This window comes from Cordyceps militaris, assembly GCF_000225605.1.
Source record: "Cordyceps militaris CM01 unplaced genomic scaffold CCM_S00001, whole genome shotgun sequence".
Classification (NCBI taxonomy): Eukaryota; Fungi; Ascomycota; class Sordariomycetes; order Hypocreales; family Cordycipitaceae; genus Cordyceps; species Cordyceps militaris.
In genome coordinates, this window is record NW_006271969.1 from 4944648 (window position 1) to 4964992 (window position 20345).

Consider the following 20345-nt stretch of genomic DNA (forward strand, 5'->3'; position numbering starts at 1 on the left):
CGGGGCGGGGAGGTCCGTGAACATGATACTCGTCAGAGGATATCACAACCGCCGCTACACGCGGGAGGAGAGTTGCATGATAGATAGCAGCCTTGTTACCAGCTACTCGCCATAGCGTTCCAAGGCGCATCATAGTTAGCTCAGACCGTATATTTTGAGCGAGGAAGCGAAAACAAGAGTTAAAGAAAGAAAAAGAAACGTTCAACTCGGCAAGTAGACGCGACGTTCAGGTGTAGGGTAGTGGCAGAAGCAAAACCGTTGGCACGTGCGGCAGCCAGGGGCCAGAAGCTGGCCCGCTCGCCCACCCAAAACAAGAGGACAGGCCGGCCGTCTTCTCCTGCACCGCCTGGACAAGCCCTCGACACACCATATTGCAGCTCGTGTTCAGAGCCCTGTCATTCGTTTCCACTCTAGCATCCTCCAACGTCCTCCCCAACATCGGCCATGGGATCCTTCGCGCACTTCTAGCACTCTCGATACATAACAAACCAGCGCGTACCCGCCTCCTTCTCCCGCATCGCAACTTGATACACCCAACAAGTTTGCTGCCCGACGAACTCGCATCAGGATCTGGCAGAGCCTCGCCGGCCCGACGCCATCTACAATCACCATCATGCAATCTGGATCTCAAGGCCAACGGGGCTATTCGCACCGGCGCACAGAAGACAACGTTTCGCAACTGATTAACAGCCAGAGTAGACCTATGTCTCCCAACGGACTGCCATCCCGAGCCTCGACAGCTTCTATGAAGTCGTCGCAGAGCGGCAGCACGCGCCGCTCAACTCGCGAGGTTAGTCTTTTCAACTACCCCCGCAAGTGCTCGAGTACTGCGCAATGGGCCAAGAGAAGCCCCCAAGCACTCCAACACTGACCCGGCTGTGATAGACTGGAAGTTCAGGCTCGAGTGTTCCACTGTCGCAAATCGAAAAGAGCGTCACCCATCTTCTCGTCGCCACCAAGCAGCTTCTCGAAACTCTCACTCAATGGTCCCGCGGCCAAGCGACCGACACGCAAGTCTCCGACGTCTATGTCCGTCTAGGCTACGAATTCAATATGGCATGTCGTGCCTTTACCGCCATAAATGTCGACACGTCCGACCTCGGCAATGTTCCTGACCTTCTCCGAAACATTCTCGAAGCCACCCTGAGCCAAGAAGCTAGTGCGGAAAGCCTCGAGCGATACCTGCCGCGTATCAGGGATATCATCATCAATCTGCTCCATGGCTTGAAGCGGAAGCAGCAGCGTCTGCGTCAACGACAGGCTCGAGACAGGGAAGGTGGTACTGACGTCCCGGAGCGCACAACGAGCACCAGCACGGTTACGAGTGGAAGCAGTGGCGGTCTCACCAACATGCTTGATGAGGGCCTCGAATCTGGATACAAACAAGAACAAACTCGCTCAGAGGAGCCTGCGCCGCAAGGGCCTAGCTCTTCGCCCAGTCGTCGTTACAATGGGTCACGAGAACCATCACGCAACCCTGTTCAAACGAACCGCTCTTCACTCCAGAATGCGCCATCAATACCGCCCCCTTATCCAAGCGACGAGGGCCAAATCCCCTTCGCATCCGGCACGTCTGGAGAGATAAATATTGAAGCCTTCCCACCACCGCCGCCACCTCCCCCAGAACCGCAATCAAGCGCACTTGCGGCGCTACAAAAGGGGGGCGATTTGGAGAGACGAGCATCGCGACGCTACTCACAATACCAAATCCAAAAACACCTTGGTGCTGCCAATGCCGTTCCTATGCTGCCGCACCAAAATTCTCCTATACCAAATCGTGGTCGCAAGGAAGCACGAGAATCGATGTATGCAGTCCAAAAACGCGAGTCAGTACGACACAGTCGCCATCCATCGAATCAGTCCAAGTCTGTTCACTCGCCAGCTCCTCCAATAATAACCGAAGAGCGTCGTATGGAAAACAGAAATGGAGTTGATAGCCCAATGGCTCAGACCCCCGAGGATAAATATGCCCCAAGCGCTACCTTGTCCGGCCCGCTCCCTGAGCCTCCACAGTTCGTGGATGACCCAAGAAGAGCGGAACCTGAAACAAAAGCAACGGAGAAGACTGAGCAGTTGCCTACTGGGCTAGAATCAAAGCCCGATTCGTATTTCCAAGTTTCACCACCACCCACCCCGACCAAAGATTTGACTCTGTTCCTGCAGTACAAGTCCAAGGTCAAAAAGATCGTTTTGCCAGAGGGACGAGGCGAGCTCTCTATTGGACGCTTGCAACTTGCATTTATCGAAAAGTTCTCCTGGAACACACAGCACAACGGCACTGATTTGCCAGAAATTTACATCCAAGATCCTGTGTCAGGCATTCGACATGAATTGGAGGACCTTTCAGATGTCAAGGACCGGACTGTTCTTGTACTGAACATAGAAGCTCTTGACGAAGTCAAGCGGCATATCGACGATGGCATTTTAGGGTTGACTAAAATAGTGCAAGATGTCCAGAACAATGTTCAAAGTCAGGGAGCGACTCTACAGCGAGTTTCAGATAGGCAACAGGAAACTGCGGATGAGGTCTCGCGTTTGGCATTCGCGCCATCTGCTGCCGTCCAAGCTGCTGACGGAACAAAAGCGATTGTCAACACTGGACCCAGACTCGGCGCAAGCCATGTCGGGCAAATCCAAACTTTCCGCCGCGACATTGCTGTGTTGCGTCAGACCTATACCAACTTTCAATCTTCAATGGATGCATCCATTGCTGCTGTTCGCCAGAAGGCTGCAAACGTCAAGTCAGTAGCTGCGAGCGCTGCTCAGCCAGATTTAGAAGGGGATGGTGGATATTCGTACGTCACCAATGGGCGCAAGAAGCTTAATGCAGATTCCGATCGCCTAGTTGGCAAGGTGGACGATCTCCAGGACCTCATCGAGGATTTACGAAAAGATGTTGTCCATAGGGGTGTCAAGCCGCTACCGCGCCAGCTCGAGTCTGTCAACAATGATATCAGCTCGCTCACCAGCGCTCTCAAGGCTATGGAAGACTACATGAACGAGGAGAAACCCGTCTGGACCAAGATTTGGGAGAAGGAACTGGAGGATGTGTGCCAGGGCCGTGATGAGTTACGCCTTATGGAGGACTTAATGGTCGATCTGCGTGATGATTTGGAGAAGGCAACAGAAACGTTTGCCCTCGTTGAGCAGGCTATGACGGAGCAGATGAAGGACAGTGGCGCCGGGCCGACCGTGGGGACGTCGCGAATATTCGCCAAGGGTCTGATCAACCTCGGTAACAGCCTTAACCAGAACGAAGCCAAGGAGGGTGTACTAGGCGCAGTGCGCGCACTGCAGCCCAATCATGAAGACCGTCTTGACGCCATCGAGCGGGCTGAGAAACTCCGCCAAAAGGAGCTCCAGAACCGCGGCGGCAATGAGCTCCAGCGTGAGATTGCCAGCTTTGTGGGCGATGGGAAGCTCAAGAAGTCGGGCGGCTTTGAGGAGGTGGAGCGCGCGCGGGTTGCTAAGGACGAGAAGATTCGCCGCGAGGTTTGGGAGCGCATGAACGGCATCATTGCCGAGGTCGAGGGTGAGTACGACGAAGAGGAGGAGGAGGAAGAAGAAGAGCTTGGAGATGGCGAGGAATATGAGGACGCGGAGACGGAGGTGGTACTGCCCAACGGTGAGGCGGATGGCGCAGCGCGGCACTCGGGAGGCTCTGCGAGTATGACTACGAATAAAGAATAATGCGCGGAGGGATTACACATCGACGCCCCCTCTTTGCGACACCCTTTTACATTGGTTTAGCGGGTTGCGGTTTGACACGGAGTTTATGGAGGAGTTGGAATTGTTGTTTTTATCAGAGAATGCTTGGACACGACGCGAAGAAGAGAGGCTCTACTTCTTACTCAGTTGTTTCTCCTGGTACCGTTTCAATCCACTTGTTATGTACACAGTTTTATCTGCATCTGGTCTCTCGCCACCGGCGGGAGATGCGTGCACTTGTTTTCCTATCTTGCTTTCTACTCAACCGGCCTTTGTACGATAAACTATGTAGTTTCAAGACAAAGACGTAGGGAAAAGAAGAATACGAAGAAATACGATGGTTTCGGATGCTCCTTGTAATCCTCTACTGCATTGGACGCAAAAAAAGTATGCGTTGGCATAAAGCATGGGGCATCATCTATTATTTCCAAATCATAAAACTAGTCATCATTTTATCCCCTTTAGTCTATCCCAACAGCGTGAGCCTGGACATTTTGGCCAGCACCGGTGGTTCAGCCATTTTCGACTGGTCTCCCATCCACTCGGCGAGGACCGCGTCGCCGCCCTTGGCGTGAAACGACTCGCCGCCATCAACCAGCGCCTCCTCGACACCGCCCTGCGCGACGGCCGCAGCCGCATTCGGAAAGACTTGCGCGACGGCGGCCGCGGCCGCCTCGAGGACGTCCTTCATAAGGGCCTCTGCGTTGCGGGCGCGCTCCGCCATGCCGCGACGCACGAGCGCAAAGACGAGGCGCTCGACCTCGTCCTGCGCGGCGCCGACGCGCTCGACCAGGCGGCGGGTGCTGTTGACGAGGTACTCCTCCTCGTAGACGGTGCCCTTGCGGCCGCGGGCGCGCTTCTTCTCCTCGCGCTTGCGGTTCTTGCTCGTGGCGCGGCTGACGCCCGTGCCGGCCGTGCCTACGCTGCCCGACTTGCCCGTGTAGCGCGTGAAGAGGCTGTTGCCGGTGGACAGCCGCGAGCTGGCGGCGACGGAGACGTCGTCGGGGACGTCGCCGCCGCCGGCGCGGTCGCCCTCGTAAAACGCTAGCGGGTCCTCGGCGGCCTTGCGGCGCAGCTCGGCGATGCGCGGCACCTGCGCGCCAATCTGGGCCTTGCAGTCGGCGAGAAACTCGGTGGTACTGCCGAGAGCCTCGGCGAGGCCGGCGTCGACGGCCGTCTCGAGCAGGGCGGGCTGGTCGTGGCGGGCGACGAGGCGCATGGCCTCGGCGAACAGGTAGCCTTTGCAGAGGCAGCTGACGGCTGTCTCGAGCGAGCCCAGGTACTCGGCGTGGATCGTAGCGGCGGCGGAAAAGTCTTTGGCCTCCCAGAGGGCATCGGCGAGCGTCGTGGCCAGCTCGCGCGCGGTGTCGGGGTCCAGCGGCGGCGTCTGCCGCTGCGCGGAAAACAGGCACTCGCGCCAGCAGTCGGCGCCGGCCGTGCGGTAGCAGCGCGCGGCCTGGTCGTACTGCTGCAGCGACTCGTGCGCCAGGCCGGCCTCGCGGAACGCGGACGTGGACTCGAGGTGCGCCGCGTAGAGGGTCGTGATTGTGCGCAACCGCGGCGCGTCGTACCGGTACAGCCGCAAGGCGTCCTGGTAGAGCGCGTGCTTGGTGGCGTAGCTGCACAGCTCGTCAAAGGCGTCGAGCGCGTGCAGATGCGCGAGGGCCTTGGCGCGGCGGTCGAGGTGGTCGTCTATGGCAAATTGGCGGCGCAGCGGAGACAACCCGTGGAGAGTTTGCAGAAAGGGCAGGTATTCGCGGGGGTCCCGCTGCGACTGCTGGGCGACGAGAAGGGTGAGCTCCAGGTTGTACAGACCGAGTGCGTGCTCGTAGAGTCGGTTGACGTCGACGAGGAAGCAAATGTGCTCAATGGCCTTTTCGGCAACTTTGGGGTCCTCCTGCATGAGTTCGTACACGAGGGTGAGGCCATCATCGAGCGCCGGTGGGCTCTTGCAGACGTGCGCCGTGATGATGTTTTGTAGGTGACTGGACTTGCGCGGTTGCAGGCCCTTGAGGAGAGCGTCGCAGATTGTGTTGACCTTGCTCTCTGAAGGTTTCGTAGCGAAGCTGGGCAGTTCTGAGGGCAGCATGTTGGCGGATGGTTTGTATTTCTTTGTGTCTTGATACATGGTTTGCGTAACATCTTCTTCCTTCAGTGAAGAGAGAAATAGATCAATGTAGGAGATTTCGCTCAACTGATCCAGAAAAATGGGAACGGAGGCCAGAAACTGGTCAAACTTGTAGTCGCAAAGCACATTCATGTCTACTCGTTGGGTTCTGCAGTATGAGAACGCTTTCCCATATTCTTTGGCGTCAATCAGACGACGAATGCCAGCAAGAACCATTGCGCGAGGATAAATTGTTTCCAGATTGCCTCGTGGCATTTGTAGGACAATGCTCATGTTTGTTGGCATCGCCGTGACGAGGCGCGAACCGCGCTCGATGCTCCTGCATCGTTCGTCCTTTTCCGGATCATCCCCGGGGACTTCCAAATCTTCCACATCATCCACGAGATGAACGTACTTGACCAAGTGGTTGCTAGTCGTAAAGATAAGATGGTGAGGTGTGAGAATAAACGAGGTGCAGTTCTTGGCCAACTGTTTTGAATTTGCGTAAATGTGGCCAGTTCCTGAGAGACCAAATGCAATGATAGCGTCGTCGCTCGGCTGGAAAATCTCAAAAGAGGACAGCATTGAAGGGAACTGGATCCCCAGCGGCTTTATCGCTGATGCGGAAATTTGGTACAGCTTTCCAGAGGCATCTTGGCCGTATCCTTCTAAGGTAGATTCATCGTCATAGGTAGCTGTGCTCAACAGAGGAGTAGGAATATCCTGGAGAGCCTCTATGCTTGCGCCACCTGCATCGATGGCGGCACTGACAGGTCTTTCGCCCTGGTAGGCAAACAGACGATATCCCGTAGATGTGGCGACAATTCGAAGCGGTAAAAAGTATTCAGTAGAAGGAAGGGTGAAATGGAGCTTCTTCGTCAGCTTTGGTCTACTAGTCCTGCCATTGTTGCTGGGAAGATCGTAGAAATCGACACCCTGGTGGTGAAGAATGGCAAAAGAGCTGTTGCGGTGACCGAATGCAATGTCAATGGCTGACGATTCGGTCTCGATATCGCAAAAGGACATGGGAGGAGGTACGTTAGCAGTTCTGAAAGGAGTAAATTTGACATTCAATCCGTCCACGACGGCAACGGCACCAATATCATAGGGCTGTTGGCAGGAGCCCCTAGCAGAATGCAAGACCTGCTCCGCAACAATAAGGCCATTGCCGGTTGAGAATGCCAGTCGTAGCGCTCTCTCGGGATGCCACGATAGCGTGGGAGCGCCGCCGACATCTCTTGGGATCTCCTGCTTGAGATACCAGTGATAGTTGCCCATCGTCCAGAGCTGTATTGTCTTGTTCAGGACTATCGCCAAGGTGGTAGAGTCGGTGTTCCATTCTAGCTGGATGCTGGGGCATGCAGTCGCATCTTCGAGAGAGGAGCGCAGAGTAAACTGGCCGTGGCGAAGACCATTTCGCTCAAAAAAGACAACATCAACCCGGTCTTGGAACCGCTGAATACCGGCCATCAAATTTCCGGATGGCCTCCAGCTGAGACTGCTCTCGAGGTGATCCACAGGCTCGCTCGCACTGTCGAGCTCGCCCTCTCTTGAGTACACACGAATGACGCGACGCGAGCCCTGCTGAACAGAGTTGATGGCAACATAGGAGCCGTCGCCACGCCAGCTGATTGTTGCGGCGCTGTTTTCATGTTGGCTGGCAACGCCCTCGTCGACCTTTTCAGGAATGGTGGGATCGCGGAGCGCCTTGGCGCCTCGCCCTTGAAACTGCGTTTCCTTTTTGCCCCAGCCGACAGAGACATGCTTGGAAGCTCGGAGGTCGTCGACCGTCATGGCCACCTCGGCGACGGGGTCCAGAGAGCTGCCCATGAAGATGGCATTGTTGGCCTTGGTGACGATGATGAGCAACTCTTCGTCGGGAGACCACCTAGCTGCAGAGATGCCATCGTCGATGGAACCAACAATTTCAATGTGAGCATCTTCACCACCGACTTGATCCTCCTTGACGGTGATTATGTCGCCGCCCTCCAGAACTAGATATATTGTTGCCGTAGCACTCAGATACTGAATGTTAAGGATTTTGTCTACTGGTAGGTCAGGATTTGGGCTCGGAGCATCCCAATTTGTGACGGGCCTTTGAGAGCTAGTCTCGGTCAGCATCAACGTTCTGTTTTATAGACGGTTGGACCGCGTTTGACTCACAGATGGCGGCCTTCAGATATGCGAAGCAGCTGAATGGTGGGATTATGGGCTGTTGGACCAATAGTGCAAATGACTTCGTCTGTATCAGGATCCCAGCATGCGGCGGTTACATCAGCTTGAGCCAGACGGCCGAATCGAAGGTTTCTTAGATTGCGCATCTCGTCTGTTTGATACAGACGGTTGGGTAGACCAGTGTGGCAGCCGCGCGCCGAGTTTTCCGTAGATCCGCCCCTCCACAGAAAAAGAAAGGAAATGGGAATAAATTAGATAAAAAGGCCCAAATTCCCTGTTAAGTTGGACTGATACGGTTTCGAAAGGAAACAGAACGCTTCATGTGTGGATGCCGTTGAGCCACAATGGGCCCTCAGCGATTGGGTGCCCGAAGAGCTCAGCACGATACACCAGTTGGCGCTGTACTAAGTGTCCGAGTTTTAGTGTACTCGGGCGCTTGACAGCCCGCAACGTTACTGAGTTGGTAGTAGCAAAAATTTTCGCCACAGGCGGGAGCAAGGTGGAGAGGTCACGTGGTGACACTGAAGCTCACTATTGTACACAGGTAAAGAGAGAACGAACTGACGAGAGGCTTGTGGTGATGCTGATATGTAAAAAAAATNAAAAAAAAAAAAAAAAAAAAAAATTACAATCCGAAATATAATCACTGATACGCAGTGACTCTGTGTTGTTGTAGCGTGACTTTCTGGTCAAGCCGATAGAACCCGACTGCTGAGGTCGTCGCTATCCACACGCACAATGCAGCAACACCGTAGTCAATATCAAAGCACTGCTATACCTCAAGTGGCAACTTCGAGTCCAAGTGGCGTCAGCTAATCCAGGAAACAGGAGACGCGAACGGAAAAGAAAAACTGAGGCTACTTATCTAGTGCTGCAAAGCTCACTAGCCTTCTACGGGAGCCACAGCCAGAGCGCTGTCGAGGCAAGCCAGGCGCGCCACAGCCTCGTTGCCTCGGCGCTTTACAGGGCATTTTTTGATCGCCGTAGTGGTGGTCCGGTGGAACATCCCCAGCTTCCGGATACCGCTGGGGCAAGCCTATCAGCGGTCGCGCTTTTACAACCAGGACCGCAAAAAACACCCGATGCTCAATGGCAAAAGTCGGGATGAACTGACATGCCGCGTCGACGAGAAATTGATCCGGGACCATTGATCCTAGGTACTGCAGCTGTGTATTAACCAGCAACCCAGCTTTGCTTTTTGGTGGCTGACGTTTGAGCTATCGCCTGGCACTACTGCACCATCTCCGTAGCCTCCTCCCCCTCCAAGCCAGCCATGGTCTGTCTTTATAGCCGCTGCTCGCCGCCCACATCGGCCGACCCGAGGAGACCAGAAACCTGAAATTTTTCGTTTCCTCACTTGCATAAAATAGCTCCCATTCCCGCCTCCCATACGGGAACACCAGTCATACCTCTTCTCACCTTCCGCCTCTAACTACCTATCATTTACACCCGAATACAAGTAACCCCACCGCTTCCCTGTTTGTCACTACTGGCCCAAGCTTGGCACCACACTGGTCTAGCCTAGCACTACAGTCTAACTACGTACATTGCCAGACATTGGCTTCCAAGACAAACTTCATCCCATCAACAGAGTACGGCCGTTGCTGGCGCTACAGATACACACACACGGCGAGATGGATCTGGCCTACAACCAGCACGCAGACCGCGCCCGGCGCAAGAACCGCTCCTCCACCAACATCAACCACTTGACACTCGCGCCGCTGACAGTCAAGCTGCCGCTCAACGATCCCGACTCTCTCGCTGACCTGACCAGCGGCGGCGGGCTCCTCACCTCGTCCTACCTCGAGGGCAAGTCGGCGCCGACGACGCCGCGATTCCTCGGGCACGCCGCCGCCACGCCGCGCTCGCGCTCCCAGCACCGCACCAGCACGCCCTACAGCGAGTCCCTCATCAAGAGCCGGTCCTCGATGAACCTCGGCCGCGCCGGCTCCGGCACATCAACGCCGCGCCGGCGACGCCGCGCGGCCGACGACGAAGCCTCGACCCTCACAAGCCGCCACCGCAACGACAGCGACTGGATGCTACGCACCGGCGCCCTCTTGAGCTCCGAGGCCCGCGAGTCCAAGGGCCAGGCATGGCTCGTCTCGCGGCAGAGCTCCACGAGCCTCACTGCCCTGCGCGACGGCAGCGACGACAGCGAGGACGCCTTTGCGCAGGAGCGGGCTCGCGAGCGCCGCCGCGGCAGCACCGACGACGCGTCCTCGCCCGCCCTCAGTCGCCGCACCAGCCGCTTCGCCAGTCGCGCGCAGAGCATGGATCACAACGCCCTTCGTAGCAGCGCCGCCCTGACGCCGATGGACCGGGGCAGCGCTGGTGACTCGTACTTTCCGGTCGACGATGCCATCTCCGGGCCCGATTTCGTCAACCTCGACCAGAAACTGGAAGAGCTGGAGCGCGACAATGAGCTGGATGACGAGGCTGCCATCCGCCGCCTCATGCGTGAGGGTAAGGCGCTCAAGGGCTCCTGGATCGCCAGCTTCATCGGCTGGTCGCTATTTGAGGAGGACGGCGATGACGACAGCGACGAGGGCGAAGACGAGGAGGAGGAAGAGGGCAGGCGCGGCACGCAAACACCCAGACACATTGAAGGCATCACGAACTTGCCCGCGGTCAAGCTGTCTCCACCCAAGGAGAGCGAGAGTAGCTGGAATGACGCCGCTTGGCTGTTGAGTCTTGCATCCAAGGTTGTATTTTAAAGTGGGCGTTTGTTGCGTGGCTGCGTGTTTTTCAGTCTACGAGAGTTTGCATTTGAAAGCGGTTGTGTGTGTCGCAAAGTGACAGTCTTGGTTCCGGGTAGGGGTTTCGTTTTTTTGCTAATTTAAAGCATAATATAATATGTAGCATATCATTTAGTAGTTAATTCAAATGTACTGGGTGTGGTACATACAACAAGGCCGTGTCGTGCCGCAGCCATCCTAGGCAGCACAGCATCAAAGCGACGACAAGAATATGCTTGTATTTTCCAGGGGTTCTTCTTTTTCGGGTTGCCAATTTTTCTAGTTATAACAACCTCAAGTCTACGAATGCACCTATGCAGATAAAAATATCGAAGGATTCAGCCACCAACCACCAACGTGCAGGTGATCCCTGTATCCGTAGCGCGATATCAGTGGATATCTCGGATGCGTGTCATTGCATCATAAAATGGTACCAATGTCTGCGACATTATTCTGATTCACCGACATGTAGATATTGGATTGCTGTGTTGGATCAAGTGTTGGGGGCCTCTTGAAGCACGTTGGTCAACATAGTGATTACCTTGGCCCTTGACTACTTAGTAGTATGTTGGTAGCAAGATAAGTGCAGCGCGCAGCGGGCAAGAAGAGTACGGTAGGTACATGCGCAAGTGCGGCCTCCAGCTGGAGCCGCTTGTACCAGTACCCTGTCTGTCGCCTTGGCAAAAGCGCCGCAAAAAAACCAACCCTCATTGGGTTGGAGGTTGCCTCCCTCAAAGCCATCAAGGTTCCTAAACTAGGCGACTGCATGACATGACCTTCATAAAGGTCAGCAACTCGCGCTGCGACGGCTGCCACATAAAGGTACAGGTCACACACTGCAGAATCCAACATTATCATCAAAAGGACTGGTGCCTGAACTGTGAAACCCTTTTTCCTCCTTGGCTTGTCTCGATGCAGCTCCGATCATTACTTCCCGGACATCTTTCCCTTTCGACACGGCGGCTCTACTAGCTCCATCATCGCTGCTTGCTTCTTCCTGTGGCGCTGGCTGCCCTGAAATACACCGCATCATCATCATCGACAGCACCGCCCACCGCCTCGCACGCTTCGTCAACAGACTGACTACCAAAGCGAAAAAGTGCTCTCAGAGCGCTATCCGCTGCCCGCCATGGCTTCAACAACCGGACTCGACAACGACGTCCGCGGATGGATCTTGTGCTTCATCAGCGGCATTGGTATGCTTCCCGCAGCGACTCTTCCGCAGCTACAATGCTAATCCCTTCGCGTGCAGCCTGTATTTTTGGGGCGAGCGTCGTATGTGTTGATATTCTCATCCGCTTGCTGCCGGGCAAGTCCACCTTTCGCATTCAAGAAAGCAATGCCTTTCTTGCCTGCTCTCTCAGTTTAAGCTTCGGCGTCATGGTAAGCTGTCACCAAGTCCACTGGTCACCTCTCCCGGCCCCTTCTAACTCACACTGTCTCCGTTTAGATGTTCTCGTCGTTATATGTCATGCTGCCAGAGGCCCGAGAATACCTCAGAGGCGAGCACTGGAATGATCAGAAAGCCGCCCTTCTCATCATGGGTTGCTTCATTGGCGGTTTCATCGGTATCCAAGCTGTGTCACGGTTCCTACACCAACACATGCCCTCACATGTCGTCGACTGCGACCACACTCACAAGGACTCTTCGCCTTTCGACGACGAAGATGGCCAAAGATCTCACAGCAACGGCCACAACCACGGCCACAGCCACAGCCAGCCTCACCACGGTGAGACACACAACTCTGCGTCTTCTGCCTTGTCACACAGTAGACGCTCGCGCTTGCCGTCCCCCCATGCGCAAGCGCACCCCCACGTTCAAACATCAAACGGGTTCGCTCATGACCAAGCTATCGAGACGACACCGTTGTTGCCAACGTCGAAATACGCCACCGTTCCCTTCCGAGGCCGCGGCCGTGCCATGACGGAGGATGTAGACGCTCCCCGAAGACCGTCGATGCTAGAGGTCCAAAAGCGCGTCATGTCTTTTGTAAAAGATACAAAATCGTCCTGCGACGAAGAAGGCTCTTGCTACGGCTACTCTGACCCCTGCGGCCAGGAATGCTTCAAGCATATTTCGTACCGCGCCGTGAAAGCTAGCAGGTCACAGACCCGACTACGAACTACCATGGGCGCTATCCATCCGCCGCACATCTCGACCAACCTCGACCCCGACCACGACTATGCTGAGTCTCTCGTGAGCCCCATGTACCGCACCAGCCGCGCCACATCGCGCGATGCCGTACTGCGCCCCCCGGTAGAAAGCGTCCACGAAGACGACGAGGGACATCCTAGCATCGCAGACGGCCGCGATCATGTGAGTGAGGCTGGCCACAACTACGCCTCGTGCGCTGCAAGCCACGCCGAGGACACGGAGGCGCCGCAGCACCATCACCATGTACCCACCAACGCCTTCCTCTCCATCGGCCTGCAGACATCCATCGCCATCACGCTACACAAGCTCCCCGAGGGCTTCATCACGTACGCCACCAACCACGCGAACCCCGAGCTCGGCTTCAACGTCTTCATGGCGCTCTTTGTGCACAACATCACCGAGGGCTTCACCATGTGCCTGCCGCTGTATATGGCTCTCGGATCGCGCTGGAAAGCCATGGCCTGGTCCGCCCTGCTCGGCGGCTTGTCCCAACCTTTCGGTGCTGGAATCGCCGCCCTCTGGTTTAAGCTCGCCAACAGGACCAACATGCAACCCAACGCCGTCGCCTACGCCTGCCTATTCGCAGCCACGTCAGGCATCATGGTCAGCGTCGCCCTGCAGTTGTTTGTTGAAGGCCTGAGCCTCAATCACAACCGTAATTTGTGCATGTTTTTCGGGTTCCTGGGCATGGCGGTCCTGGGCCTGTCCAACGCTCTCTTTGCAGGGCATTAGAGGTAAAGTCACGGGAAAATACGCGATGACATTTTTCGGGGACAGGATTCTGCTCATTACGGGTATGTGCATCCTATATCCATTTCTATTTTCAAGGATACAGATTTGCATATCATGGTTTTGCTCGCGAACAAGGGTTTCGCATCTGCGTTTTTCGGCATAGAACGGGGTCATGAGTTCTTCTTGAGCGAAGAAGCGGACTTAAGCTGCGTACATAGGGAAGCGACACAAGTAGGAAATAATGAATAATGTGCCAAGATTCTCGTCTACATGACGGCCGATATGTGCGCATTATCATCCACTGCAATATAAAACATGAAACTTTTTCATCATTTGTAGCGAGTAATAAAACCCATAATCAATCATAATAAATACGCCTGTGCTTATATGCCGCCATGTCTTATGTCAGTGTTGGTCGTAAAAAAGTGTCGTAAAACTCAACACTGCAAATTCGTCCAAAAAAAAAATAGAGAAATAGCAAAGGAAAAAGAAAAAAAGCCCTTCTATACATTGCCTAGTGCAGGATCAATGTGTGCTTCCAGCGCCGGCGAGTTGCGTGCCAACAGCATGATGCCCGCCTCGTCGTCCAGCCACTCGTCCCGCGGGGGCCCGTAGTGCATCTCGGCCGCAAAGATGGCGTCGTCCTCGTCGTCGTCGCCGGTACCACCCAACAGGCCGCCACCTCCTTCCGCCTCGGCAAAGAACTTGTGCTCGGCGCCACCGCTGCTCTCCGCAAACAGGTCGTCCCCCGAGGGCACCGGCGGCGCGTGCGCGGCCGCCACGTGCGCCTCGAGGTCGTAGTAGCGCGCAAACACCCCCGGGCAGAGCGCGCAGGCAATGGGCTTCTTCACCTGCATCTTGACGCCGGAGAGCTCGTCAATCAGGTCCACGTCGGCCTCGCCCTCGCCGTCTCCGGTTGCGGAGGCGCTGGGCTTGGGCGGCCGCTCCTGGCGGAGATGGATATAGCGGACGTGGTCCTCGAGGCGGACCTTTGTGCAGAACTTGTCGCCGCAGCCGAGGTCGTTGGACCAGGCGTCGAGCCCGGCGACGCCGGCGAGGTCGACCTCGCCGCAGACGAAGCGGAAGCCCTCGTGGGCGGTGCGCTGGTGGGCGCGCAGGTTGGAGCGCTTGGTGAAGCTCTTGACGCAGCCGGCGTGCTCGCAGACAAAGGTACGGCGGTCGTCGACCGTCTTGCCAGAGTGGTGGACGTCAATGTGCGTCACCATTTCGGCCTGCGATGCCGACGTAAAGTCGCAGAACAAGCAATTTTGATGCTCGCGCTTCATGTGTGCCAGCAGCAGCGGGTGCGTGGTGAAGCCGACGTGCTTCTCGGTGCCGTCCGGGCCGGGTTGCAAGGCGCACTCGCTGCACCAAAACTTGAGCTCGCCGTGGAGCTTTTGCTGGTGCCGCTTGAGCGCGCCCTGGGACGCAAACTTGGCGTCGCAGCCGGGCTCGGCGCACTGGTGCGGCGACTCGCCCTTGTGCGCCTGAAGGACGTGCTTGTGCAGCGTCTCCTTTTTGCGGAAGCTCTGGCCGCAGTCGGGGCAGCGGAAGCGGTCGGCGCCCTCGTGCACGGCCTGGTGGCGCTTGAGCCGGGTGCCAGTGACGAAGCTCTTGCCGCAGCCGGGCCGCGCGCAGACGTGGGCTCGCTCGTTGGTGTGCACCGCCTTGACATGCTGTTTGAGGTGCTTGTCCTCGATGTAGTCCTTGTCGCAGCCCGCATAGCCGCACTTGAACGGCCTCGAGTTGGTGTGCGAGTTGAGGTGGTCACGCAGCCGCGCCGGCCGGTTGAATGTCTTGGGGCACCCGGGCCACGTGCAGGGTAGGGTTTTGAGGTCCGACGGGAATTTGGCCCGCGGCGTCGTGGCGACGGTTATGGGCGAGTCGAGGTCGCCCGCAAAGGAGCTGGGCGTTTCGGCGGTCGTCACATCGTCTTCGCCGGCGTCGAGGATGGGATCTGGCAGGGACGGGGGTCAGCGGCTGGGCGGGAGGAAGAACCCGGTGCGGTATGATGCCATACATATGCTGTCGATGGAGTCGTCGTGTAGCCGCTTGGCTGGATATGCCTCGAGCAAATCGGTCTCTAGGCTTCGCTTATTCATAATGTACTCATGACATGCCAGACATGAGCTGGGAAGCAGGATATTGGAGTTGCGATGGTCGTTTTGGAGGTGGCAGAACAAAAATTAAGGCGGTGTCTGAAAAAAGTTTGTGGGGCTTATCCTCGTGACGATACCGTGGTGGGTTTCTACCAAGGCTTGAACTCATACGATAAACACTCTCCCTATCAAGAGCAATCATGAAATTCTCAGAAAATGACAGAATAACAGTAGATATTAAATCGACATGGTCCAATTTACAATTATATGCTGGCATTGTGAATTCCCTCTACGACGTAGCGCGGTGGCCATAAGCTACCTAGGTAGGTACCTAGGTAACATAGCGGCGGTGGTGCTTGTTGGCTGCGTCAGTGTCAGTGGGCTTCGGGGGTCGCGCCCGCCGGAAAAACTCTACCACTGGACGAGATCCCGCCGTGCCTTTTTTCACGAGCTGCTTCAACAACCTAGCGACGAGATCCGAACCACGCCTAAAATCAAACTCGGAGCGGCCTAGCGATTCGCCGACGGAAGATTGGGATTCTATTTTTGACCAGAGATTCTTGGAAATGTCTGACTTTGGCGACGACGATGTCGGTGGTGGCGGGTAAGCAGTTGCGCGCCCGCATCCTCGCGCTGCTTTGCGCCGGAGGTTCTTCTTCATGCGCCGCCCTATGCTAACGTGGCCATCTGCCAGTGACGACACCATCTTCGAGGAAGAAGACGCGACCGAGTTCTTCGAGCCCGAGGCCGGCGAGGGCGACGACGACCAGGACCAGCTGGAGAATGGCGAGGACCAGGACAACATTGTCGTCTCGGGCGACCCTTCTGCGGCCGCCAACGCGAGTCGCGCCGACAAGTCGAGCAAGGACAAGAAGATTCCCGACGAGGATCGCAATACGACACCATACATGACAAAATACGAGAGGGCGCGTATCCTGGGCACCCGCGCCCTGCAGATTAGGTACGACGACACCTCCTTGGCGCATGACTGAGAGCAATGCTAACGAGTCATCGACGGCAGCATGAACGCTCCAGTTCTGGTAGATCTGGAAGGCGAGACGGATCCCTTGCAGATTGCCATCAAGGAGCTCCGTGAAAAGAAGATTCCTCTGATTGTGCGACGATACCTGCCGGATGGCTAGTACGTATTTCTCTCCCTCGAGGCATCTTGTTTGCCCACTGCTAACCAAACTACAGCTACGAGGACTGGACTTGCGAAGAGCTGCTTCAGTAGATTTTCTGATGGTTACATCAGGGCGGCATGCGGCAAACGGCGAACGACCGCGGCTTCCTACAATGACCAAGCTCAGATACACACGAGCGCCTCGACACCAGCGCATCAACTTTCAACGGCCGGCTTAGGAAATCGGAATGCAAGGCGGAAAGCCATGCGGATACTTCAAACCGGTGCGCAAGTCGCGGCTCTGCCTTGCCTCGTCGGGCATGCTAGTAGAGCACTGGGGAAAGGCTTCTTTAGCAAGCCTTTTACGAATGCATGAGCACGGCGTTACAAAATAACCGAAAAACAAAAATGTTTTTGTGTACTTTTTATATATAAATAATATCATGTTGAAGACATCGGTTCGCATGTCAAGAGGGACAGAATAAAAGAGAAAGTCGAGTATGTCGAGTTATATATAAGTCGACCAGGCATCGCGTACTCCGGTGACTAAAAAAGGCGAAGCAAATGTTTTGAAGGCAACAATTCCGTGCGCTCGCATGCACCTTCCCGCGTAGCTAGCTATACTGAATATGATGGCTCATACTTAACTACTATTCACTCATATTTGCTCAAGGAGGCTGAACTAGGCTCCGCATCGCGCTGAGTCTAATGTGGCTTGCAATGAATGAGGACATCTGATCCTTTGTCTGCAATAAAACTAACCGATTAGACATTGAAGCTGTTCGATCACGCACCCAAGGCCGAGCTGTCGTCAGCAACTTACCCACGGATGTAACCGCCAAACTTGGATGGCGTCTTTGAGCCAACGGCCCAGTCTGGAGTCCGCCAAGCAAATCAGCAGCAAAGTAAGGTTGCGCGCCCACCCGTCATGATTAGCGAACCCGGCTTTATTAGCCCTGGTTTCAAACGTCGCGTTCTTGATTGGTGGTTCTTGGTTGGCCGTCTCACAATTCGAAACGGACTCTGAAAAGTGGCTGTCGCTTACTCTTTTTCCTATACATCCCATTGGAAGAATTAATTTTTATCTCTGCTCTAAACGATGCGCTGGTAGCTTGAGGATAAAAAAAGACAAAAAAAGAGACCAAGCTGTCTCGCGTCTATCCGACTTGGGGGCATCGTATTGGCTCAACCGCCACCATGACCGACTCCGAGAGACTTGCGGCTGAACACGATCCGCTGCTGCCACCCGCACAATTCACAGGCGGCGGCGCGGCTGTCCCCGACGACGACGCCGACAACCGCACCGCGGCGCAGCGGCTGCGCATCGCCATCCCGTGCCTGCTGAGCTTCTTCTGCCTCATGATGGGCGACGCGCTCGCGACGACGCCCGTGATGCAGCTGCGCGAGAACCTCATCTGCCGGCAGCTGTTCCCCGACCTGCCGCCCAGAACGGACCTGACCCGCGACCCCCTTTGCAAGAGCAACCCCGTGCAGGCCGAGCTGGCCTTTGTCAACGGCTGGGAGCTGACCTTTATCATGATCCCCAGCATCCTCACCGGCGTGCCGTGGGGCATCGCGGCCGACCGATACGGCCGCACGCGCATCCTGCAGCTGGCCAACCTGGGCGTCGTGCTCGCGCTGCTGTGGCAGGTTGTCGTGTACAGCTTCCCGGACGTGCTGCCGGTCCGCTTCATCTGGCTGCAGGGCGTCTTCTTCCTCCTCGGCGGTGGCGCGTCCACGTACGGCGCGCTGCTGTACACGATTGCCAGTGACATTTCGAGCGAGGCGTACCGCGCGACGGCCATCCTCTACCTCGGCACCGCCACCCACGCCGCCACTCTGCTCGGCGGGCCCGTGACGTATCTCGCCATGCAGCGCGGCGCCTGGTTCGCGTTGTATCTGGGCATCGCGCTCTGGCTCCTGGTCTTTGTCCTGACTGCCATGATCCCCGAGACGCGGAGCGACGCTGCGGTGAGGCGTGCGCGCGAGAGTGCCTTGCAGGAAGACGTGGGCCCGACAAAGCACGCCTGGTGGGATGTGCGGCCCCTGGTTTCGAGTGTGATCAAGCAGACCAAGATGGTAACCCAAGTCATCTTTCTCAACAATGCTACCCTGGGGATCTTGCTCTTCAGCACAGTCTTTACGACTTTGGGATCGGCCGGCGGTACTCTGCAACAGCAATACGCTGCCAAACGCTTTGGATGGACCCTGGCCGAGACGTCCTTTTTGGCGTCCATCAAGGGCGTCGTCAGCATTGTCCTCACGGCGGCCGTGCTTCCCGCCATCAGCCAGGTCTTACTGGCCAAGTGCAAGCTGGCCCCCATTATCAAGGACTGGTGGATGACCATCGGTAGCCTGTGTTTCATCGTGGTTGGGAGCGCCTTTCTCACTGTCGCTGGTAGCAGTGCCTTATTCGTCGCCAGCTTGGTCATTCTTCAGCTAGGCAGTGGGTACGAATTCGCCTTCCGCAGCATGACGTCCGAGATGGTTGACTCGTCACATATTGCTATGCTCTTCACGGCATATTCGGTCTTTATAATGTTGAGTGAAGTTGGGGCTGGTCCCGTCCTTGCCGCCGTGTTTCGAGAGGGTCTCGACGTTGGTGGGAAGTGGATGGCTTTGCCATTTTTCCTCGCGACCATTCTATTTTGTACAACGTTGATTATCACGTGCTCGGTGCGACTGAACCGACATACAAAGGCACAAAGCGTTGGTCATTAATGTATCATAGACCAGGTCAGTTTTTTTATCCATGTGAGTTTTCCATACCGGCGACCGTTCTATGCTGACATAATTTTTGTACCTGTAAAGGAAGTTTGTCACGACAACCTGCCTGAAAAATATCAGACTGCGCCATCAAGGTCGTGACCTCTGGCACTACACTTTCTCTGACAGCCAATCGGCCACGATCTTTCTCCCCGGACTTGCTTTCGGGAGGATGTAGCAGTGCAGGGCCGGATGCTCGATTCATCAAATCCTGGCAACCGCGGACAGATGGTTGATGCAATCTCGATCTTTATCGCTTTCCAAGAGATTCCTGGCCAATTTCGCCTCGGCGTAGCTCACAAAATGACAGAGTTCTGCTCTCCTTTCGTGGTCATTTGGGCAAACATGACCAGGATGACGCCACGATCCCATCGCGCGAAACCACAGCCCGTGGAAAAATATCGCGGCTATGCAGCATGGATCTGGCCGGGTCAGCCTGTAATACTGTGCTGGAATTGTTTCAGGCGGTCTCTACTGATATTGAAGATCATAATTGAAAGGCAAAAGATATGACGCTAGGTAAAGTCTTGGATGAAATCGATAAGCTTCTTCGATCGCTCCTATTAGGCAGTCTGTATTCAAGCGCCTATATTGGCCTCGACCACTGAAATGACAGCAACTGAGTCTTGCTCTGAGATGCGAGATATATCGTCTAGTATAACTTCAGTAAGGTCTCCATCATTCCCGCCTCCTTGCCCGCCGCCCTGCCCGCCGCCTTGCCCGCCGCCTTGCCCGCCGCCTT

The 20345-nt window shown here is 55.8% G+C and overlaps 7 protein-coding genes across 7 annotated transcripts; 5 read left to right on the forward strand and 2 right to left on the reverse strand.

Annotated features, from left to right (window-relative positions):
• Positions 1–613: 613 nt before the first annotated feature.
• On the forward strand, positions 614–3690 carry CCM_01534 (actin interacting protein 3; the record flags this gene model as incomplete). Its single annotated transcript, XM_006666690.1, has 2 exons — positions 614–790; positions 886–3690. The coding sequence occupies 2 exons, from the start codon at positions 614–616 to the stop codon at positions 3688–3690; spliced, it is 2982 nt and encodes a 993-aa protein (XP_006666753.1).
• Positions 3691–4174: 484 nt separating this feature from the next.
• Positions 4175–8136, reverse strand: CCM_01535 (killer toxin sensitivity protein (IKI3), putative; the record flags this gene model as incomplete). Its single annotated transcript, XM_006666691.1, has 2 exons — positions 4175–7919; positions 7979–8136. 2 exons carry the CDS (start codon positions 8134–8136, stop codon positions 4175–4177), a joined length of 3903 nt encoding a protein of 1300 aa, XP_006666754.1.
• A 1488-nt stretch (positions 8137–9624) lies between these two features.
• CCM_01536 (uncharacterized protein) lies at positions 9625–10707 on the forward strand (the record flags this gene model as incomplete). The annotated part of the gene is made up of 1 exon (XM_006666692.1): positions 9625–10707. The coding sequence occupies one exon, from the start codon at positions 9625–9627 to the stop codon at positions 10705–10707; it is 1083 nt and encodes a 360-aa protein (XP_006666755.1).
• A 1150-nt stretch (positions 10708–11857) lies between these two features.
• Positions 11858–13615, forward strand: CCM_01537 (ZIP metal ion transporter, putative; the record flags this gene model as incomplete). The annotated part of the gene is made up of 3 exons (XM_006666693.1): positions 11858–11924; positions 11981–12111; positions 12179–13615. The coding sequence occupies 3 exons, from the start codon at positions 11858–11860 to the stop codon at positions 13613–13615; spliced, it is 1635 nt and encodes a 544-aa protein (XP_006666756.1).
• Positions 13616–14118: 503 nt separating this feature from the next.
• Positions 14119–15717, reverse strand: CCM_01538 (C2H2 transcription factor (TFIIIA), putative; the record flags this gene model as incomplete). Its single annotated transcript, XM_006666694.1, has 2 exons — positions 14119–15572; positions 15636–15717. The coding sequence occupies 2 exons, from the start codon at positions 15715–15717 to the stop codon at positions 14119–14121; spliced, it is 1536 nt and encodes a 511-aa protein (XP_006666757.1).
• A 563-nt stretch (positions 15718–16280) lies between these two features.
• On the forward strand, positions 16281–16948 carry CCM_01539 (DNA-directed RNA polymerases I; the record flags this gene model as incomplete). Its single annotated transcript, XM_006666695.1, has 4 exons — positions 16281–16318; positions 16409–16675; positions 16736–16855; positions 16912–16948. 4 exons carry the CDS (start codon positions 16281–16283, stop codon positions 16946–16948), a joined length of 462 nt encoding a protein of 153 aa, XP_006666758.1.
• A 1086-nt stretch (positions 16949–18034) lies between these two features.
• CCM_01540 (adenylate cyclase, putative) lies at positions 18035–19558 on the forward strand (the record flags this gene model as incomplete). Its single annotated transcript, XM_006666696.1, has 1 exon — positions 18035–19558. The coding sequence occupies one exon, from the start codon at positions 18035–18037 to the stop codon at positions 19556–19558; it is 1524 nt and encodes a 507-aa protein (XP_006666759.1).
• Positions 19559–20345: the final 787 nt, after the last annotated feature.